General features: G+C 42.9%; 1 protein-coding gene across 1 annotated transcript in view; it reads right to left on the bottom strand.

The window, feature by feature from the left end:
* podn (podocan) overlaps positions 1–21,592 on the bottom strand; it is a 55,620-nt gene that overhangs the window by 17,342 nt on the left and 16,686 nt on the right. Inside the window, exons 4-10 of the mRNA XM_028444012.1 lie at positions 19,980–20,044; positions 19,332–19,441; positions 19,102–19,258; positions 18,600–18,715; positions 18,227–18,440; positions 17,694–18,137; positions 10,209–10,357 (exon numbers count right to left, since the gene is read on the bottom strand). Of these exons, the coding sequence (XP_028299813.1) occupies positions 10,209–10,357; positions 17,694–18,137; positions 18,227–18,440; positions 18,600–18,715; positions 19,102–19,258; positions 19,332–19,441; positions 19,980–20,044 (1,255 nt within the window). The remainder of the gene's footprint in view (positions 1–10,208; positions 10,358–17,693; positions 18,138–18,226; positions 18,441–18,599; positions 18,716–19,101; positions 19,259–19,331; positions 19,442–19,979; positions 20,045–21,592) is intronic.

Below are 21,592 nucleotides of genomic sequence, written 5' to 3'. Positions count from 1 at the left end.
CTGGAATACCTGAGAATATTACATTGTCTCGCATACTGCGAGATTGGATATCCAGGACTGTCTCTTTAAGAAGCTTGTTTTCATTTTTCAGTTCTTTTACCTCCGAGGTCACCGCAGATAAAGCCAAATGGATACCATGATTGACTTTTTGTAAGTCCTGAATTTGTTGGTAGGCAAATTCCAGGCTGGTTTTCATTTCCTGAAAGTCCTGGTGAGTCTACATGTGGTTAGAACATGAGCTCTGTTATCTTGAGACAAAATGGCGCCTGTGCTCGGCCAAGCCTCTGCTCGACTCCTATGTCGGCTCTTGTTGAGTGTTCTTGCAATTTATGTGGTCATATCAGCCCGACTATCAAATGGATTTGTTTCTGCTGTCTGGAGTTACGATCGTGGCTCTCTTTTTCGCATAAAGGAGTCTATGGAGTCCCTATATAGTAAGTGGGACAGGTACAAACAAACTTTTCCTCCCTCCTTTGTTTGCCCGCGGGACTCACCTGAGTACTTGTTGCTGTCTCGAACTTCTGGCAAAAAGAGGAGGCAGAGGAAACGAGGCTGTCGGTCCAGCGTCCAAGTTAGACGCAGGTGGGCTCCACGTTTGGGAACCGACGCCCTGGATCGCCGGGTCAGGTGCTTGCGGAGGATTCCTCTCCTTGGCGTGCGCCGCGGTGGCGCCGCGCTCTCCTCCCGTGTCATCTCCTCCGGTTCCCTGGAGCCAGTGCATCGTTGGAATTGTGACCGTTGGGATACATCGCCTCCACATCTTTCCGTGTTTACACCGGTCAACAACCACCTGACTTCCCGTCACAGATGGAGAGCACATGACCGTGTTGCGTGCCTTCGACCAATCCCGCTGTGTCCAGCTCGTACAGCTCCAGCTGACGCAAAGTCCGTGACGTCACCCTTGATTCTGCTTGGCCTATTGAATGCTCGTTCTATTGCGAAGAAATCTTTCTCCTTGAATGAACTGTTTACCATGAAAAACATGGATTTTATGTTCATCACGGAGACATGGCAGAGAGAAGAGGAGTTTATTCATCTAAATGAACTCTGTCCTGATGGCTGTTCAGTTTTTGGGAAGCCCCGCCCCTCTCGTCGTGGAGGAGGTCTTGCTATGGTTTACAGGGACACTTTCACCTGTAAAGTGATGAATACTCAAGTCTTCCCTTCCTTTGAATCACAAATGTTTAAAGTTGGTTGGCCCCGCCCATTTTATTGTATGCTGGTTTATCGTCCCCCTGGACCTGCTGCTGCCTTTTTAAAGGATTTTAGTGACTTTTTATCTTCAATAATCAAGTTGGAAAATGTTTTAAAACTTGGAGATTTTAATATTCATGTTGACGACAGCACATCCTGCCCAGCAGTGGAACTTTTAACAATGATTGAAACTTTTAATTTTGAGGAACACGTCTTTGGCCCTACTCATCAAAAGGGTCACACGCTAGACCTTGTTTTTTCACTTGGTCTTAATGTTGCCAACCTTTGTATAGAGGATGTCCATATGAGTGACCATTGCTGTGTTTTATTTGATTTAATCTCCAGTCCTGAGCCTGTCCTTTCTGAGCTTAGGTCACAGAGGTGGATCATCACAGAGAACACAACAGCAACATTTTCTGCTATGTTTAACTCTGAACTGTTCTTACAATGTAATGATGTAGACAGTCTCATCCACAGCTTTAACAGCCATTGTGAGTTCATTATGGATCTGGTTGCACCTGTTAAATCCAACCTGGTGACTCACAAAGCACCGAGTCCCTGGATTAGTGATGGTATTCGTGATTTGAAGAGACTATGTCGAAAAACTGAGCGTCTGTGAAAGTCTTCCAAACTTGAGGTTCATAGGTTGCATCTGAGGGAACTTATGTCTTCTTTAAACGAAATTATAAAAAATGCCAGATCTGACTATTTTCGTCAGCTGATCACTTTGAACAAGAAAAAACCTCAAGTATTGTTTGATACCATCAACTCTATTGTATGTCCTGCTGCTCCTCTTACACCTGTGTTCTGTAAAGCTGACAGCAATGATTTCCTAAACTATTTTATCGATAAACTCCAGGATATCAATGATAATCTTCCTTTGCTCTCGTTCTGCACACCTGGTGCTGTTGAGCTTGTTTCCCACAAGTGGTCCTCTTTTAGCCTTGTAACACAGGCCGATGTCTCATCTATGGTAACCAAAATGAAGCCCTCTTTCTGTGTGTCTGATGTTCTGCCCTGTAGATTTTTTGTAAAAGTCTTTGATGTCATTGGCCCCTGGGTCACCGATCTGATCAACCTTTCCCTGTCAACTGGTGTTTTCCCAGTTCTTTCAAACACGCAACTGTAGAACCACTTCTCAAAAAGCCCAATCTGGACCCAGCAGATTTAAAAAACTTCAGGCCCATTTCTAAACTTCCGTTTTTGTCCAAAGTGTTGGAGAAGGTGGTCTCTGATCAGTTGGTACCCTTCTTGGAGAAACACAACATTTTCGACACTTTTCAGTCCGGTTTCCGTAAGAATCTCTCCACGGAAACCGCCCTGCTTAAAGTGTCCAGTGATATTATGATGTCCGCGGACTCTGGAAAATGTGCTGTTCTTGTGTTGTTAGATCTCTCGTCAGCATTTGACACTGTGAATCATCAAACCATGTTGACAAGACTGCGTGACCTGGTTGGAATGTCTGGACCAGTCTTGGAGTGGTTCTCCTCGTATTTGTCGGGGAGGAGTTTTAGTGTCTATGCAAATGAGTTCCTGTCTGACCCTGCTGATTTGCTGTGTGGGGTTCCCCAGGGCTCTGTTTTGGGCCCGATTTTGTTTTTACTCTATATCTTTCCATTAGGGAAAATTATCCAGACCTTTGATGATGTTTCCTACCATTTGTTTGCGGATGATATTCAGCTTTACTGCTCTTTTAAGCCCTCTGAGATCCAGAAATTAAGCTCTCTGCTGAAATGTCTTGCGCAAGTTAAACAATGGCTCGGTGCAAATTCCCTACAACTGAACCCAGACAAAACGGAGGTGCTGGTGTTTGCCCCTGATGACGCTATCCCAGGGATTCACCAGTATTTGGGTGACCTGAGTTTCTCTGCTAAAACAAGCCTTAGAAATCTTGGCATTATCTTTGACAAAGCAATGTCATTAGAGCACCACTCTAAACTGCTGACAAGGAACTGTTTTTACCAACTGAGGAAAATCTCTAAACTACGTCCACTTGTGTCCAGAGATGATCTTGAGATGATTATCCACGCCTTTGTGTCTTCCCGTTTAGACTATTGTAACAGCTTATTTTCTTGTCTAAACAAAAAGGCGCTGTCTCGTCTTCAGCAGGTACAAAACTCTGCGGCGAGGTTACTGACTCGCACAAAAAGAAGGGCCCATATTACTCCCATTCTAAAAGCCCTTCATTGGCTCCCAGTCACTTTTCGTTTCAATTTTAAAATTCTGGTGCTGACGTTCAGAGCCTTGCATGGTCAGGCTCCCTCCTACATTAGAGACTTGTTGTGTCCTTATACCCCCTCCCGGAGGCTGAGGTCCCAGGATCAGAACCTGCTCATGGTCCCCCGTACCCGTTACAAGACCAGAGGAGATCAGAATCAGAATCAGAATCAGAATCAGCTTTATTGACCAGGTACAGTTTAGAACAATACGAGGAATTTGACTTGGTAGTTGCAGTGAAAGAAGACACATCAACACACCGGAGCAGCCATTTGCGGCGCCCACGTATTTAGGTGAAAAAGGGATCAATAACAGGAGGAGAGGAGGGGTGAGGGGAAAAAAAAACTGCCAGTTTGAAACTGATTTCCCTAAACAGAGAAAGCAGTGTGAAACCAGGAAAAAAAACCGCCTCTGCAAACATAAATGTAAGCATGACACAGTCAAACAACTCGAGACAAGGCACGTGGGAAGGGTTGGGTGGGAGGTTGGCTGGGGGAGGGGGTCAGGTGGGAAGAACAGCAGGATTCCAGCTGGTTGGGGACATGGGCGTGCTGCCAATGGGCGCTGCAACCACGCCTCCATGCAGCTGCGGATGGGAGGTGGGGAAAGATGGCCAACGAGGCATTTGAAGTTGAAGACCTGTAGCTGCGTTACTGACAACCAGATGACGTGTGGAAAAGTTCAGCATCAACAGTTCCAGGTGGGAATGTAGGGAAGGAGCGGGGGGAGGGAGTGGGGGTAAGAGCCGCCGTCTGCAGAAACTTCCTGGTGATAAGAGTTGAGACAACCTTGGCTTTAGCCTTGGCTAGCTGGGGAGCTGAAAGGGAGATAAACAATGTGATTTGATACAGGCTATGTCAATTTCAATAGCCTTCTGTCCTGGGTCTCTCTGCTGTAATCCAATGAATGGCCTAGTTTCCACTTCCAAGCCTGGTCTCCAACTTCTCCCAGTTGTTATCCATAACGCGTAGACGATCCAAAAGCAGCTCTTGCTTGCTTTTGATATCGATCAACACATGAGTCTGAATGTTCAGAGCTCTGCTACATCCTTCAGAAATCACTGGCAGCTTTTCCAAAACAGTCGCCAGCGCAGTACGGACTTTTCGATAGATGAGGAAGCCACCAGCTCCGATCAGCAGCATGCCTACTATCATTATTCCAATCATGTAGATGTCCTCCACGTCTTCCACGGAAAGGATGGACAGACACACAACTCGCCACTTGTTCCAAGGGTCAAGGGTGTATCCAGCCGCAAACGTCCCGCTTGGACATGCGGGTTCACCATCCCCGGTTCTTTTTGTCGAAAAAATCTGATCGATAGCACTGAGAGACCAACTAATTAATTCCATTATTCCTTCCAGGCGGTCGCGCCAACGCTCTGGAACGATCTTCCGTTTCCTTGCGTTTGCTTGATTCCGTTGATGCTTTTAAGAACCAACTGAAAACCTATTTGTTTCAGAAAGCATTTTAAATTCCAGTGATAAAGGGTTGTTTTATGACCATCATATTCTTGTGACTGTAACTGCAATTTGTATTGTATTGTATGCACTGTATGTATTGTGAAGCACTTTGTGACTTCTGTCTGTAAAAGGTGCTATATAAATAAATATTACTTACTTACTTACTACAGTAAATCGACCACACCCAGCCTCTTATTAATGGATTTTAGGACCTCTGTTTGAGATTCTGTAACCAGATCTGATGTATCCATAGATGAATCGTTCTTTCGCAGACTTAGCTGACGTGCTCGCGGCTTTAGGTCCGGATTCCATCACGTACTCTGCGTAATATCGGTCGATGAATTCTTCGAGGTCCTCCACTCTGGCTGGTGAGAGGGCGCTCTCATTTGTGGCGTGGATTTAACGGAAAGAAGCGAGGAGGAGAAGGAGCTGCCACTAGTCTGTTGAATTTTCACAGACTGTCACGTGACTCTCAGAACATCTCGCGTGACTTACCTCTCATCCAAGCTTTCTATGACACAGCTGTGCACCAATGCTCACAGACTCTCGGTTATGCTCACATCTGTATGGACTAAACCCCACTACTTTCCATGTCTCAGTTTACAGTAACATCTTGGAACGTATGTGGCATTCGCTCGCAGGCTAAAAAGATCAAGATATTTGATTATGTATCGAGATTAAATGCAGACATTGTTTTCTCTCTAGAAACTCACTTCAATCAGAAGAAAAATCTCTGACAGACTCAAATTTTAACAAAATATATAATTCATGTTTCAATTCCAGACAAAGAGGAGTCTCTGTTCTTTTCAACAAAAGGTTGCTCTTTAACATAATCAACTCCACCATAGACCCAGAGGGTAGATATATTATTATCAAAGTGGTAATCTATAATAAATGTTTCGCAATTCTAAATATCTATGCCCCCAATAATGATGACCCTGAATTCTACCATAGAGTTTTTTTTGGAGTTATCAGACCTTCTTCTTCCTGTGCATAAATCCTTCTCCCGAATTGACTTTTTTCTCTCAAATAATTCTATCGCACACAAGATTTCCTCTAAAATACATCCTATAATTATTAGCGATTATGCCCCGATATCCCTCACCCTGAAGTGTGACTCTAATCAGAAATTATCCTCTTTGTGGCGCTTTAATACTTAATTACTTAATGACAGTGAATTTGGTAAAATGATAAGAAAAGAATGGGAGGACTTTCTGTTAACAAACGACTCCCTGGAAGTGTCACCATCCTTACTCTGGGAAACCAGCAAGGCTGTCATCAGAGGAAAGATTATATCATACTCTTCTTTTAAGAAAAAACAAAAACCGATAGCAGAAAAAATGATTGAAGGAAAAATTAAGAAACTTATAGAAGAATACGCAGCTAACCCGTCTGAACTTTCATTAAAAAAACTCCAAAATACAAAACTTAATCTGAATATCATTTTATTTTGCAACAATTGTGATACAAAAACTACAATAATAATGTCACGCCTTCCACCTCTAGCGCCACTTAGGGGCGCTGTTCCCTGTACTCTTTACTGTTTCTCAGTGGTGCTGTGAGTGAGTGGCCTGATTGCAAACAAGATCCACCTGCAGGAGCAATCAGCAGCCCCATAAAGGCAACACCCTGCTCTTCAGTCTGGGCCAGATCGTCAAGTTGCAACCGAGAACTACTCAGACCTCCACCCGATTGGCTCCAGCTTCCACCTTGTCCCATCTTGCCTTTGCCTGTTTCTGCTCGTCTGTTTGCCTGCCCGCCTCAGCCTGTTTGGGTTGTGGAGACTTCCCCCTGATACCTGCCTGGATCTTCTACCTTGCCCCGCCTCGCCTCTGCCTGCTCGTCAGTCTGCTTGCCATCCTCACCTTCGGCGCCCTCCCCGGACACTCAGCTAAGCTACGCACCTTTTAGCGGACCCCAGGTCTTGCCTGCTCCCTTAGTTTAGTAAAAAAAAACAGTTAAATTCAGTTTTGTCTCCGTGTGTTGTCATCTGCACCTGAGCTCTTACCCGCTTGACAAATTTGGCTTTGGAGAATCATTCATCCAATGGATCTCCACCCTATACTCTAAACCTAAGGCCTCAGTAACCACAAACAAAATAACATCCCAAAGCTTCACACTGCAGAGGGGAACCAGACAAGGTTGCCCACTCTCACCTTTGCTTTTTGCAAAATTTGTTGAACCTCTCGCAGCAGCTGTTCATCAGAACTCTGTTATTAAAGGAATCCACTCATCCATCTCAGAACACAAAATTAATCTTTATGCAGATGATATTTTACTCTATTTGGAAGAACCCCAATCCTCATTAGAAGAATTATTTAAACTAATAAACAGCTTCTCTAAACTATCAAACTATTCCATTAACTGGTCAAAATCATCAATCCTTCCATTAACAAAAAATTCATGGAAACCAGCAACCCAAAACCCACAATACCCCTCCCCCACAAATACAATTAAATAGCTAGGCTTAAGTACATCACTAAACTTAAATGAATTAATAAATTAAACTAAACCTGAATCCGCTGATGGATAAAGTCACAAAAGATCTGAGGAAATGGAACAATCTCCACATCTCACTCCTTGGCAGAATAGCCTCAGTTAAAATGAAAATCTTACCTAAAATAAACTATCTGTTCTCTATGATCCACTGAAACCACCAACACAATGGTTCCAAAGATTAGATTCTGCAATTACAAAATTCTATGCAAGGAATAAAAAACCTAAAATAAGCCTTTCAACTCTTCAAAAAAATAAAAGTGAGGGTGGGTTGGAAGCCCCTAATTTCATGCATCGTTACCTAGCAAACCATATAACAAATATTATATTTAACAGAATGGCTAAAACCAAAAGAATACCACGACCTGGCTCACCCTACTCACCTGGCTAGAAATAGAACAGCTAGACTGCAAACATATTAAACTCTCTGATCTGCCTTTTATCACTGCAACCCTCAAACGTCGCAACTGCTTTAAAAACCCACTGATTGCCTCCATACTAGCATGTTGTCTCCAATCTGGCACAACCCCGACTTTAGAAACAGAAAAACACCGCTCTATCTAAAAACATGGGAAGATAGCAGAATTATTCATCTCCAAGACCTCTTTGTAAATGATAAGCTCAGGACATTTAACAATCTAACCCAAACATTCAATATAAATAAAAGTAATTTTCTCCAGTACTTACAAGTAACAGAGACAATCAAGAAAAATACTCCAGTATATCTAATTACTTTACAACCTCTAGAACTGGCCATATATATGAAAAAACTCAACAAAATTTTAAAAAAAACTCTCAAAAATATACAGAGCACTCTCAAACACTAACTCTAATCACTTACCAACCGCTAAATAAGGCTGAACTCTCAATCACCACGAACACTCATTTCTGGACAGAAATTTGTTGGAATTCTTTTAAGATGACAAACACAAACCTGCAGCTAATTCAATACAAAGTCCTCCACCCAACAGAAAATGTAAAAAATGGGCTTCTCCCCAACAGACATCTTCTCTCAGTGCACCCAGGGAACAGCTGATTCATATTTAAATGCCTTATGGCTTTGTTCCCCAGTTCAACAGTTTTGGTTTCTAATTACCAAAAAACTGTCCTTCAGGCTGTGCTGGCGTGCTGCTCGACACGTCCCTGGGGCCTGCTGCCATGTGGACGGGCCGGGCTCACACCAGACAAAACTCCTAAATGAACACCACTTCACTCCCAGCTGGTCTGGCTCACTCACTTGGTGCACCACCCAACCCTTGGGGGGCTGGATGGTGGGGGTGGGGGTGGCATTCCCACCTCAAGTTGCCCTACCAATCCCTCCAATTTTAATCGCATCTCAACACACCACTTCCCAGAGGGTGTGAATTCCACTTCCACCCTCCGGAGTTATTGCACCACATACATGCAGCGTCTTTCTGCTAGTCTGGCTGCATCTACAGGTCCAGGGCAGCACTTGGGTTTACGGTCGCGGTTCTTACACATACATTAGTCTATGATACACTGACATGTCTTAGACTGTAGATAAAACTGGGCTTAACTTTAGACACAGTGATCCTAAATACCTGTTTTAGGTTTTACCACTCACTCCTTCCCTCTGTCCACAGACACCACCATTATAGCTAAGCTACACACTGGTCACCTGACTGGATTGATTACGCAACACAATAAACACAACTACAACTTCACATCTCACTCTCACTTTAAAATAATCAACTCTTCCCCACCCTTTACATTTTCTACCTTGAGTCTCCCCTCCCTGTTCCCTCCTCCCCCAGGTGTAACACTGTTCTCTCTATTTATATTCTCCCTATAATAAAGTATTTATTATCCTTCCTTAGGGAGGGCTGGTGATGGTCACAATTATACAATAAAATAAATTCATTTATTTAATTGCAATAACAAAACATGCATTACTGTCTTAAAAAGATGTCACTTCTTGTAGTGTTGACCTTTAACAGCATGTGCAGAAAAGGTAAAGAAATGTGAGCGTGTCCATTAAAATCTGTCCTTACACACGTTCTCCCAGTGGCTTCAGTTCTTTTCTACAAACGTGACCATGAACTGGAATAATTCAGCCAAACATTATATTTCACTAGAAGTTTGGACTCATAATATTGGAAACATCCTAAACATAAGGTCCAGCAGCTTGTTCACTGAGTCACTGATGGACCTCAGACTATTGAACTCCATGTCCAACATAAACTACAGCTGTGATCTGTGTTTAAACACGAGAGGATGAAGACTGGATTATATTTAGAAATCACTTTTCTGCTTCATTAAACACTTTAAATATAAAACAATTTATAATGCATGAAGTCAATGGTTCTGTTTCACTCTAAACGTGTATATTCATTATTATTATTATTATTATTATACCTCACATTATTTCATCAAACCAGCAGCACGTTGCACTCAGAGGCTTTAGAGCTCACATGGTATTGATGATGATGATGTGTTCCTACAGTTGCTTAATAAAATTGTGCTTTCTACAGAAACCTAAATATGTCATTAGTCTGAGGAAAAACATTTTAATTGTGGTTTGGACAGGAATGTGTCCGTAATAATCTGATGAATAATCTGATCAAATAAACATTGTTTTTCAATGAAAGCCTTTCAATTTAAGTCTGCTTTATCATTTTCACAGATTTCAATTACATTGTCATATCGTAGGTAATTAGTACTCAGTTACTTTTGTGGCATTCCGGATAGAATGATTTAACTATCGGCCATGTTTGAAAATGTTTACTGAAGGTTTTAAAATACTAAAGTCAAAAATATTTTCATTTTATATTAAAGCTATGAGGGAAATACTTTTGAAAACATGGTTTGTGAGTTTCTTACCGGAGGTAGATGCCTTTGATGTTGGGCGTGCCTTCAAAGGCTGAAGCTGCAATGCTGCTGATTCTGTTACTCTGTAGGTGAAGATATTCCAGAGACTCGGGGAGGTCAGAGGGAATGTGTGAAAGTTGGTTGTCAGACAAGTCGAGTGTCTAAACAAGACAAAGCAACAAGAACATCAGAGGGTTTAAGATCATTTTCTTCTTCTTTCAAATTCTTTGAATCATGTCTGCATATGTTTAACACTATGTATGCTTTGTTCTGGCAAAAAATAGTGATACTTTTAATCTTTTGCTTATTTGTGACCATCACCAGTACTTCCTCAGGAAGGGTAAACCAGCAGAACGAGGGAATGCCCAGAAGGAGCACTTTCCAGTAGTCCCTCTAAGGAATCCAAGAAGGGTAGATACTCTGTTTGGCCCATAGGCACAAGCAACAGTCAGGATCTGTCCCCCCACCCAAAGGCAGAGGGAGCCTACCCTCTCCTCTACAGGCAATAAGGATTGATACCCCTGCCCGGTGTGTCTCACTTGTAGCAGCTCCAAAGTAGAAGAGAGTGCAACCCCTCTTTAGACTAGTTCCAGAACCCTCGCTGTGTGTCCAGGTGAGACCGACAATATCTACCTCACACACCAGCTCAGGTTCTAACTCTAACCAGTTCCACGTCCCAAAAGCTAACTTCTGTAGCCGGGATCAGATCACTAAGGACTTGGTCTGCAGGTGGTGAACCCACTGGGGGACGGCCCCATGTTTCTGCTTTACTTCGGGCTTGGCTGGCCAGACTTCATAGGTGTTTATATGTTTATTTGGAATAAAATAAGTCTGTACCATATTGCAATGCATCTTCATTTTTATTTGGATTTATTCCTAGAAAAAGATCAAAAGACGGATGCAAAACCCACTTATTTACAACAGCATTTCCCACCTGACCACCTGTGTTTTATATCAACTTGTAATGTTGTTTTTATACTGTTTTAGCTTACCTTTATTGTGGTTTTATACTATGCCCTGTAAAGTGACCTGAAAGGTGCTGGTTTTCAAATAAAAAATATTATTGTATTATTAAATTTGCAAGATGGCGCCGCGGATGGCTGCTGTGGTGTGTTGGTGCGCACTTTTTTGTCTTGTTTTTGTCGTAAAATCCGCAACTGGCTGCTCTTATTCAAGAGAAGAGCTCTTGAACGTCAGGGCAACAATCCCCAAAGATTTAATTCCCACTTTCATCGCTTCCTCTGTGGATTTACTGGACATTTTACTCAAAGATTCGCTCACCTTTGCTCACGCAGTGAAGCGCTGGAGGAGAGGAAAAAGAGCTGGTGCGCTTGTGCGCCTCCGCCAGCGCGGCCGACGCACACCGTTACCGGGGATATTCCTCTCTAACGTGCGCTCACTGTGTAACAAAGTGGACGAACTCCAGCTGCTGTTAGGTAGAAACAGAGACTTCTCCTCATCTTCTGTTCTGTGCTTCACGGAAACGTGGCTGTGTGGAGCGGTACCGGACTCTGCGCTGCAGTTGGCCGGCTTCCAACTTCACAGAGCGGACCGAGACGCGGAGCTCACCGGGAAGAGGAAAGGTGGAGGAATCTGCTTTTATGTGAACAGTAACTGGTGTAACGACGTGACAGTGATCCTCCAGCACTGCTCTCCTCACCTGGAATCCTTTATTATCAACAACAAACCCTTCTATTCTCCCCGTGAGTTCGCTTCATTCATCCTGGTTGGTGTGTACATCACACCGTCAGCTGATGTGTGTGAGGCACAGCGCACACTCGCCGACCAGATCCTGTGCGTAGAGCGGACCTACCTGGACTCTTTTATCATTGTGCTTGGTGACTTTAATAAAGGTAACCTCTCACACCAGCTCCACAAATATAGACAATTAATTAAATGTCCGACCAGAGAGGAGAAGACACTGGATCACTGTTACACCACACTAAGCAGTGCTTATCACGCCGTTTCCCGTGCTGCACTGGGCCTATCGGACCGTGTGATGGTCCACCTGATTCCTTCATACAGACAGAGGCTGAAGCTCTGTAAACCTGTGGTGAAGGAATCTAAACAATGGACCAGTGAAGCAGTGGAGAAACTCCAGGAGTGTTTGGACTGGACTGACTGGGATGTTTTCAGGTCTGTGAACAGTTCTCTGGATGAGTTTACAGACGCTGTGACGTCCTACATCAGCTTCTGTGAGGACAGCTGCATTCCATCAAAGACCAGGGTGAGTTATAACAATGACAAACCCTGGTTCACAGCTAAGCTCAGAGGGCTGAGGGCAGACAAAGAGGACGCTTTCAGGAGTGGAGACAGAGCCAGGTACAGAGAGTCGAAGTACACGTTTGGAAAGGAGGTGAGAAAAGCCAAACGTTTGTACTCAGAGAAGCTACAATATCAGTTCTCTGCAAATGACTCAGCTTCTGTCTGGAGAGGCTCAGGCAAATTACAAACTACAAGCCCAGAGCCCCTGCTGCTGCTAACGACCTCTGCCTGGCCAACAGTCTGAATGAGTTCTATTGTAGATTTGACAGACAATGGGACAGACCTGACTCCAACCCCCCTCACACCTCTGACCAGCCTCACTCCAACACCTTCACCCCCCACATCAAAGCTACAGTCTCACCACAGCTGCTTACAGAGGTTCTCTCCCCTATCTTCCCCCCCCACAGAGACACCTTTCTCCATCAAAGAGAGAGATGTAAATAGACTTTTCAGGAGACAAAACCCCCGTAAGGCTTGTGGACCGGACTCTGTCTCTCCCTCTACCTTGAAGCACTGTGCTGATCAGCTGTCTCCAGTGTTCACAGACATTTTTAAAACCTCACTGGAGACATGCACCGTACCAGCCTGTTTTAAGGCCTCCACCATCGTTCCTGTCCCTAAAAAGCTGAGGATCACAGGACTTAATGACTACAGACCCATCGCTCTGACATCTGTGGTCATGAAGTCCTTTGAACGCCTCATGCTCTCCCACATCAAGGACATCACTGACCCCCACCTGGACCCCCTGCAGTTTGCCTATAGATCCAACAGGTCCGTAGACGATGCTGTAAACCTGGCTCTCCACTTCATCCTCCAGCACCTGGACTCCCCAGGCTCCTACGCCAGGATCCTGTTTGTGGACTTCAGCTCTGCTTTCAACACTATAATCCCAGCTCTCCTTCAGGACAAGCTTTCCCAGCTGAACGTGCCAGACTCCACCTGCAGGTGGATCACAGACTTCCTGTCTGACAGGAAGCAGCACGTGAAGCTGGGAAAAACCATCTCTGCTCCAGGACCATCAGCACTGGATCTCCTCAGGGCTGTGTTCTTTCTCCTCTGATCTTCTCCCTGTACACCAACAGCTGCACCTCCTCTCACCAGTCGGTCAAACTCCTGAAGTTTGCAGACGACACGACCATCATCGTCTCATCTCTGATGGAGACGAGTCTGACTACAGGTGGGAGACAGACCGGCTGGTGTCCTGGTGCAGCCAGAACAACCTGGAGCTCAACGCTTTAAAGATAGTGGAGATGATAGCAGACTTCAGGAAGAACCCAGCCCCCCTCACCCCCCTCACCCTGGGAGACTCTACAGTGAGCTCTGTGGAGAACTTCTGCTTCCTGGGGACCATCATCACCCAGGACCCCAAGTGGAGCTGAACATCAGCTCCCTCATCAAAAAAGCTCAGCAGAGGATGTACTTCCTGTAGTAGCTAAAGAAGTTCAGTCTGCCAACAAAGATGATGGTGAACTTCTACAGCTCCATCATCCAGTCCATCCTCTGCTCCTCCATCACCATCTGGTACCTGCAGCTACGGCCAAGGACAAGGCCAGACTGCAGCGTATCATCCACTCTGCAGAGAAGGTCATCGGCTGCAATCTGCCCTCCCTCCAGGACCTGAACCCCTCCAGGATTTTGAGGCGTGCAGGAAAGATTGTGGCCGACCCCTCCCACCCCGGTCATAAACTGTTTCAATCTCTCCCTTCTGGAAGGAGGTTTAGGTCCATCAGGACCAGAACCTCCAGACACAAAAAGAGCTTCTTTCCCTCTGCCACCATCCACATGAACACACCCCCAGTCACCCACTGAACCCCCCCCCCACCCGATCACCACCTCCATGATGACATTATCTGCTGCACTGTATATATATATATATATATATATATATATATATATATATATATCCTTTATTCTCTATCTATCCTTTATTTATCCTCATCCTTTATATTTATCATTATTATTATTATAATTATTGTTGCTGGGTTGTTCTTTGTTTTTTTTTTGTTTTTTTTTGTTGTTTGTTTTGTTCACCAACTACCAAGACAAATTCCTTGTACTGTCCTTAAAACTGTACATGGCCATTAAAACATTTCTGATTCTGATTCTGAAATTCATTCTTCACAGGGAAATAGAAAAGACTCAGTGATTACATTACATTACAGTGGCAAACATTGCATTATCATCAGAGGGAAACGTAATAAATGAATTGTACACGTTTTAATACCCATTGAGTGCTCCGCCATATTGGCCACACCCTCAACTTTAAATGAAAACAATAGCATCCTAATAATTTAATGAATTCTTAATTATACACTTATTTAACGTTTATTCTTCCGTCTTTGTTCACGTTTTTATTCTTTTTTTTTTTTCTGTGGCTGTAACAAAAGCAATTTCCCCTGGATTAATAAAGGAATTCTGATTTCTTACTTTTTTGCATGTTTTACACACTTAAATATTTCTGATCATCAAACAAATTTAAAAATTAATCAAATAATGTGTGTGTCTCAAACACAGTGGTGTGAAAAAGGTTTCCCCCCTTCCTGATTTCTTACTTTTTTAAAGCTTTACAGACTTGATTTTTCTCAACTCCTACATCTTCAAAAAGGTCAAAGAACAACAGGGAGAATTCCTGAGCTTGTCATAGGCTTTTGTATATTTCTAAAGCTCATGTTTAAGTTGTCATGTATGGAAGTCACATTGCACACTGTAATAAGCTCTTCTGTCATTGAAGTTGGTCATCAATCTCTGAACAGCTTATATCATAATATAGTCATAATATAGCAGCACCTAGATGAGGTCTGTCATTTTGTGTGACTTGGGTTCTTATTAATGTGGTTATTGTATTTTTTAACCTATTACTATTCATGTTCCTTCCAGGCATCATGAACTGTTAATGATGTGGAGATCCCTGTGCACATCATTAAGACCCTGCATATCCTCAGAAACTGGCTGATGAAGGGTTTCACCAACCAACGTGCACTCACGCCACAAGAGAGAAATTTCAACTTCCGCTTGAGTTCCGCAAGGATGGTGGTGGAACATTCCTTTGGACGTCTCAAAGGTCGTTGGAGGTGCCTGGGTAAACGACTAGATGTTGCCACCGCTTCAGTATCTGATGTGGTACTCGCCTGTTGTGTTCTCCACTACATACAGTATGTGAGAGTGGACCATAGCTGAAGCCAGAGCTGCCTGGTTCCTGTCCAGGTTGAGTATCAAGATCCACAGGCACGTGCAGGTTAACAAGTTAGCCGAGAAGCTATTATGTCAATTCTCTGAACTGCACCAATTCTGTTCAACAATTAGTGGTTGCTGTAAATTTTCTTGGATTAAAAATACAGTGTAAAGAATCACATGGAAGTGTTGTATGTTTATGTACACATTTGTAGTTATTTATCACAATCAGCACTACTCTCAGAGGAGTTAAACACGTGTTTGTAGCTGATGGAGAGAACATTTGTTCTTGTACTATGCAACCGTAAATGCCAAGTTATTATGTTCTGCTAATCATAAAAAAAAGAAGTCTGCATTATATCTCAGGAATTTTTCTCCCCATTCAATGACATTGTAATGTGAATGAATTGAATACAACTGTTAAAATGGAAAAATGTTTTATATTATTATTCATTCACTGGCATTCAAAAAAACACACCACCACCAAACACTGGTTCAGTTCAACTATGTACAAAAAAGAAAGTTGTCGTTAAAAAAAGAATATATATATAATTATGAACAAGGTGTGCAGGAAAGCTTAGTCCAGCTGCTGAAGGTAGGTGGATGAATGTGGGTCCTCGTTGAAGCTGGGAGTGGTAGCGGTGGAGAATATGAGTAGCGAGACACAGGTGGACGGGGAAGATGGGGGGGTGCTGTGTTGTGGGACTGCAGGTGTCATCCGACCTATAGAGTCTCCTGCAGAAGAGCAAATTCATTCTGCATTCCTTGGTGCATGTCAAACAAACAAACTTGAGAGTGTAGAAAACTGTTCAGCCCGTGCACGCTTCTGTCTCCAACATCGCATTCTCTTCATCCCATCTTTTTTTCTCTTCTTCCTGCTCAGATCTCCGTTGTGCAGCTCTGTAGCCGTGCCTGCTCCGCAGCTTCCTGACGGTCCATGTTCGCCAGCAGCTCTTTGAATCCTTAGGCCGCACCTTGACCTTTCTTTTTTTCGCTGGGGTGGGCCTTGCTCTAAAAAATAATAATGCAAAATTAGCAAACACGTCAGTCACACAGGGACATGTAGCTTTTGATTTTTGTCTTCTTCATTAATAAAACCCTTCATTTAAAAACACACACCTGGTTGGCTTTCAGCAACATCATCCCTTTCCTCATCTGCGGTCTCAGGGGGTTTGAGGTGGGACAGTCAACGAGCGTGCTGTCCAAACTGCCCTAGACATATTGAGGGTTCGCTGTGTGGCTCAACGTCTTCACGTCGGTGGTTGAAGGATGAACTGAATGCTGTGATCAGCTGTTTCCTGGTTTTAAAACTCCCCGGCTGTGGGTCGCACAGCAATGCATGTCATCGACAGCTCCGCCCATCTCACACAGAGGCCAGCACGTTTACGCCTCATGTTTACATAGTAATGGAGACGGTAATATGTGTACCCTCAGAGGCGGCATATTGGCAGCGCAAAACAGACCTCTGTGTAAACACGCCCTATTGGCGGCTTATTACCCTGTGTAAAGTAGGACAACATCGAGGGCATCGTCACCTGTAAATCCTGCTGGAGGGATCTGTGCGCTAAAGGCGGTAACACAACCAATATGTCCAAATATTTGGCCACACAACACGGCATTATACTCAAGCAATGCCGTGACTTAGCAGCATCAGTGCTAGCACTAGCACAGCAGGTCAAATTAAACAACTGGCTAAGGTTGTGTGATTATGATAAAAATGAGGTTTATATATTATCCTAAACCAATACCCACTTGACTTGTGGACTAATTTTACTCATTTGAGTATTGTTTATTCTCAGCAGTGAATAATTACGATTTGTATTAATTAACCTGATTTTCTTTTAATAAACTAGGTTATATACTTTTCTGTACTCATGTGCTACTTGTTTTTCAGTCTATTTGGGAATCGATAAGAGAATCAATATAAAACCGGATCGATAAGCAGGAATCAATAAAGCATCGGAATCGCTAAATCGTTATCAATATACATCCCTATCCAGAACCCGTTTCTTCCCAAACACACACACAGATCCAACAGCATTTTTAGCACTAGCTACTTACTGTGAGCGCGCTGAGCTCCATCAATGCCCCCTGGTAGATGGAGTTCAGTTTTAGTTGGTTGTGGCTCAGGACCAGCTTCTTTAGTTTGGTCATGCCTGACAGAGAACCTTCTGGAATGGAGCTAATGTGGTTGTTTTTCATCTCAAGTACTTGCAAACTGCGAGGAAGACCCAGAGGAAAGGTGTGAAGGTTGTTTCCTGACAAGTCCAACGTCTCCAACACACGCAGCTTTCTGAAGGCCTCTCGGTGCAGTTTGATGCTGGTTAGCTTGTTGTAGCTCAGGTTGAGCTCTGTGAGCGTGTGCAGAAAGGCCAGATCATTTCGGCCTATTTCCGAAATGGAATTGTGGAGTAGCATTAGCGTTTTAGCTCGCCGGGGCAAGCCCTTAGGTACACGCTCCAGCAAATTGTTGTACATGTGAAGAGTGTGCAGGTTCTTTAAGCCCTGATCAAAACATATATAAAGCATAAGGGTAAAGAATGTTGTGCATCAACTTAACAATGACTCAACGCTGAATCATGAAAGAAATGTACCAAAAAGGCAGCCGGGTGGATGGAGCGAGAGCGAAGCAAATTGTTTTGAAGAAGCAGGTATTCAAGGCTTTTGACAGAGGTTAACGCATCTCCTGGTATGCTACGAATGGAGTTTTTTTCCAAGTGTAGAAGCACAAGATTACGGGGTAGACCCTTTGGAACAACACTTAAGTTGTTATTTGACAGGTCTAGGCACTCCAAGCTGGTGAGATGACTGCAAAATAAGAACAAATGTTAAAGATAAATCTAAAATCTCTGATCAGGTCCATGTGCTTGTCTTTCAGATTTCACTACCTCCCTATGGACTTTCAACGATAATCAAACATTTGATAATACTGTTTGAGTGAAAGTGATCTGTGACCAAGGTTTTCACCTGAAGGTCTCGTTGTCCATGCCTTCATTGCTGAGGAGGTTGTTTTGAAGGTACAACTCTCTAAGGTTTGATAAGCTGTCAAAGGCTCCTGCTGGGATGTTCTCCAACGTGTTGCTCTAGAATATCAAAGAGTTACGCTCATGGCAAACACAAGTTAAAGTCATGTAGAACAGCACCAAGGAACATGTCACAACAAACTTCTTTTGCTCACTACCCACATGGGTACCGCCTAGTTGAGGGGTGTCCAAACGCGGTCCTCAAGGGTTGGTAGTCCACCAGGTTTTCAGTGTGTCCCAGCTCAGCTGAGAGGACCATTAGCTTCAGGATTCCAGAAGTGTTGGAGCAGGGACACATTGAAAACCTGGTGGACTACGTTTGGACACCTCTGGTCTAGTCTAACAACGTATACACAATGGGGCACATTAGTTGTCACTACTAAAAATAAAACCTGTCTATACATCTCATATTTCAAAGCTAATCTTTTTTTAAACATAAAAGCTACCTTAAGGTGGAGGCGGTAGAGAGACGAAGGCAGGTTCATCGGTACCGCCCGCAACAAGTTGCTGGACATGGTGAGGATTTCCAGGTTGTTTGAACCATTAAATAATTGTAGTGGAAGTCCAGCATCAGTCAGCTTGTTGTTATGGAGATAGACAGACCTAATCACAACAATTATATGTATATGTTAAATTACTGCGTTGCAGGGCACAGTAACATTGCCTTTATTCCAACCTTAGCTTTGGTTTTTGGCCAAATGTATATGGATAAATCTTTGTTAGCTGATTAGCAGCAAAATCGGCGCTGATCAGAGATGAAGGGAGGACCTTTGGTGCCAAGGTTAGCTGTAAGCACACAAAGAATATGTGTTTACACAGTTACAGTGGAGATTACATGATGTGCATCATGTGCTGATTTTTCTAAAAATAGATCCAAAAACCGAACATGTTTTGTGGCTTTTTTTTCATCAGCAATAATTTATGTCTTGGTTTTTATCTGTGAAAATGTTAATCTTGGCAAACTATTAGTCGACGACACTGGTTTAGTCTTTGAACAAAGGGTGAAGCCAGGATTCACACCATTGAATGTTTAGTCAAGAGTTGGTATTTCATAAAGAAATCAGATTACAACAGAACAAAGTCAGTCTATCGACCACAGCACACCTTCAATTACTATACTGTAAACTTTTACTGACTAACTGAACACGTCTATAACACTGCAGGATCTTAGAATTATGGGATTCATTAGTTTTATATGTGATGGCTTGAAATAGATGAGATGAGACGTAGCGTGTCATTAAGTCATTTCCCTCTGGAATTCTGATTCATATTTATAAATATATATAGATATAGATATATATAGAAATGCTGCTGAGTAACTAACCTTGTTATTTGCCAAGTATAAATAATTCAGCTGATGAAGCGTCTCAAAGCCTTCGTCTTCAAGACCTATAAAACAACAAATAATAATAATAATAGAATTATTATTTATTTATTAAAACAAACATATTCACACGACTCATTTCAGGCTCTGTTTACACTAAAGTTTTGTAGCGTTTCATCTGTCCGTTCCCACGGCAACGCCATTTTGATGCTTGAAAACATAACTTTTTAAAAAGTGGCTCCAGAGTGGAAGTTTTTGAAAAGGCTTCCCTCTCCGTCGCTATGGTAACGGAAACTTTAATACAGATGAACAGAAGAGGGTACACAAGCACACAACACACACACACACACACACACACACACACACACACACACACACACACACACACCACTTTTCCTGTTTCTTCTTCTCTTTTGTGTCATAATGTTCACCGTTATGTCTTCAAGTTGACCCCCCCACCGCCCCACCCCCCCATTGGGGCGGGCCCCACACTTTGTTTACATGTGAATGATGTACTGTAGGTATCGTGTAAAATAACTCATATTTAGGTCATTTTTCCTGCATGAGGACTTACCCTATGTTGTCCTTTTCACTTATTTTAAGGTGAGGATAGAAAATATATAAAACTGTATAAAGAAATGTGTTTTGAACACTTTCTAATTCTTCTCTGAAAGTTTGTGCAAAAAAAGTATTTCATTCATCCTTTTGTTCTCGTCTCATTTGATTGTTATGTGCATAAATCATGGTTTTTCTAGTGGTCCTGAGGACGAATTATCAATAAAAACACCCTATTGTCAGGTTAGAGGCTATTTCTTGTAATAGGAAGTGAGATCATTTCTCTAAAGAGGTGGAGCAGCAACACATTCCAATGAATCTGAAATACTGAGAAGCTGTGGCTGGTTTATTTTCTCCTGGGGAGAAAAATCACAAAAGAAAAGAAACTGTAACAGACCAAAGAAAAGCAGCTATTTGTAGCTTATGAAGTAAAACAAGTCCATTAGGATTTATTTTATTTATTATGTCAGTTATTCTAGCGGTTTGTCTATTTAAAGTTCTGTTTTGATAGCTTAGTAGTACAGGCTACATACCCAAAGTATATATATATACATATATATACAGTATGTATATTACGGACAAACCAAATGTGTTAAAATTGAGATTCAGAAAAATGTATTGATCCCAAAGAGCAATTAATTTGTAGTAAAGCTCAGAACAGAACATTTACACAAACAGTCACTATGTGTCACAATGTGTCACTATGTGTCGCTATGTGTCACTATGTGTCGCTATGTGTCACTATGTGTCGCTATGTGTCACTATGTGTCGCTATGTGTCGCTATGTGTCGCTATGTGTCGCTATGTGTCGCTATGTGTCACTATGTATGTGTCGCTATGTGTCACTATGTGTCACTATGTGTCACTATGTGTCGCTATGTGTCGCTATGTGTCACTATGTGTCGCTATGTGTCACTATGTGTCACTATGTGTCGCTATGTGTCACTATGTGTCACTATGTGTCGCTATGTGTCACTATGTGTCGCTATGTGTCACTATGTGTCGCTATGTGTCACTATGTGTCACTATGTGTCGCTATGTGTCACTATGTGTCGCTA

The sequence above is a fragment of the Gouania willdenowi genome, chromosome 4, assembly GCF_900634775.1.
Source record: "Gouania willdenowi chromosome 4, fGouWil2.1, whole genome shotgun sequence".
In the NCBI taxonomy this organism is placed as follows: domain Eukaryota; kingdom Metazoa; phylum Chordata; class Actinopteri; order Blenniiformes; family Gobiesocidae; genus Gouania; species Gouania willdenowi.
The sequence above is the reverse complement of the archived record's forward strand: the minus strand, read 5'-3'. Positions and strand labels throughout refer to the sequence as shown.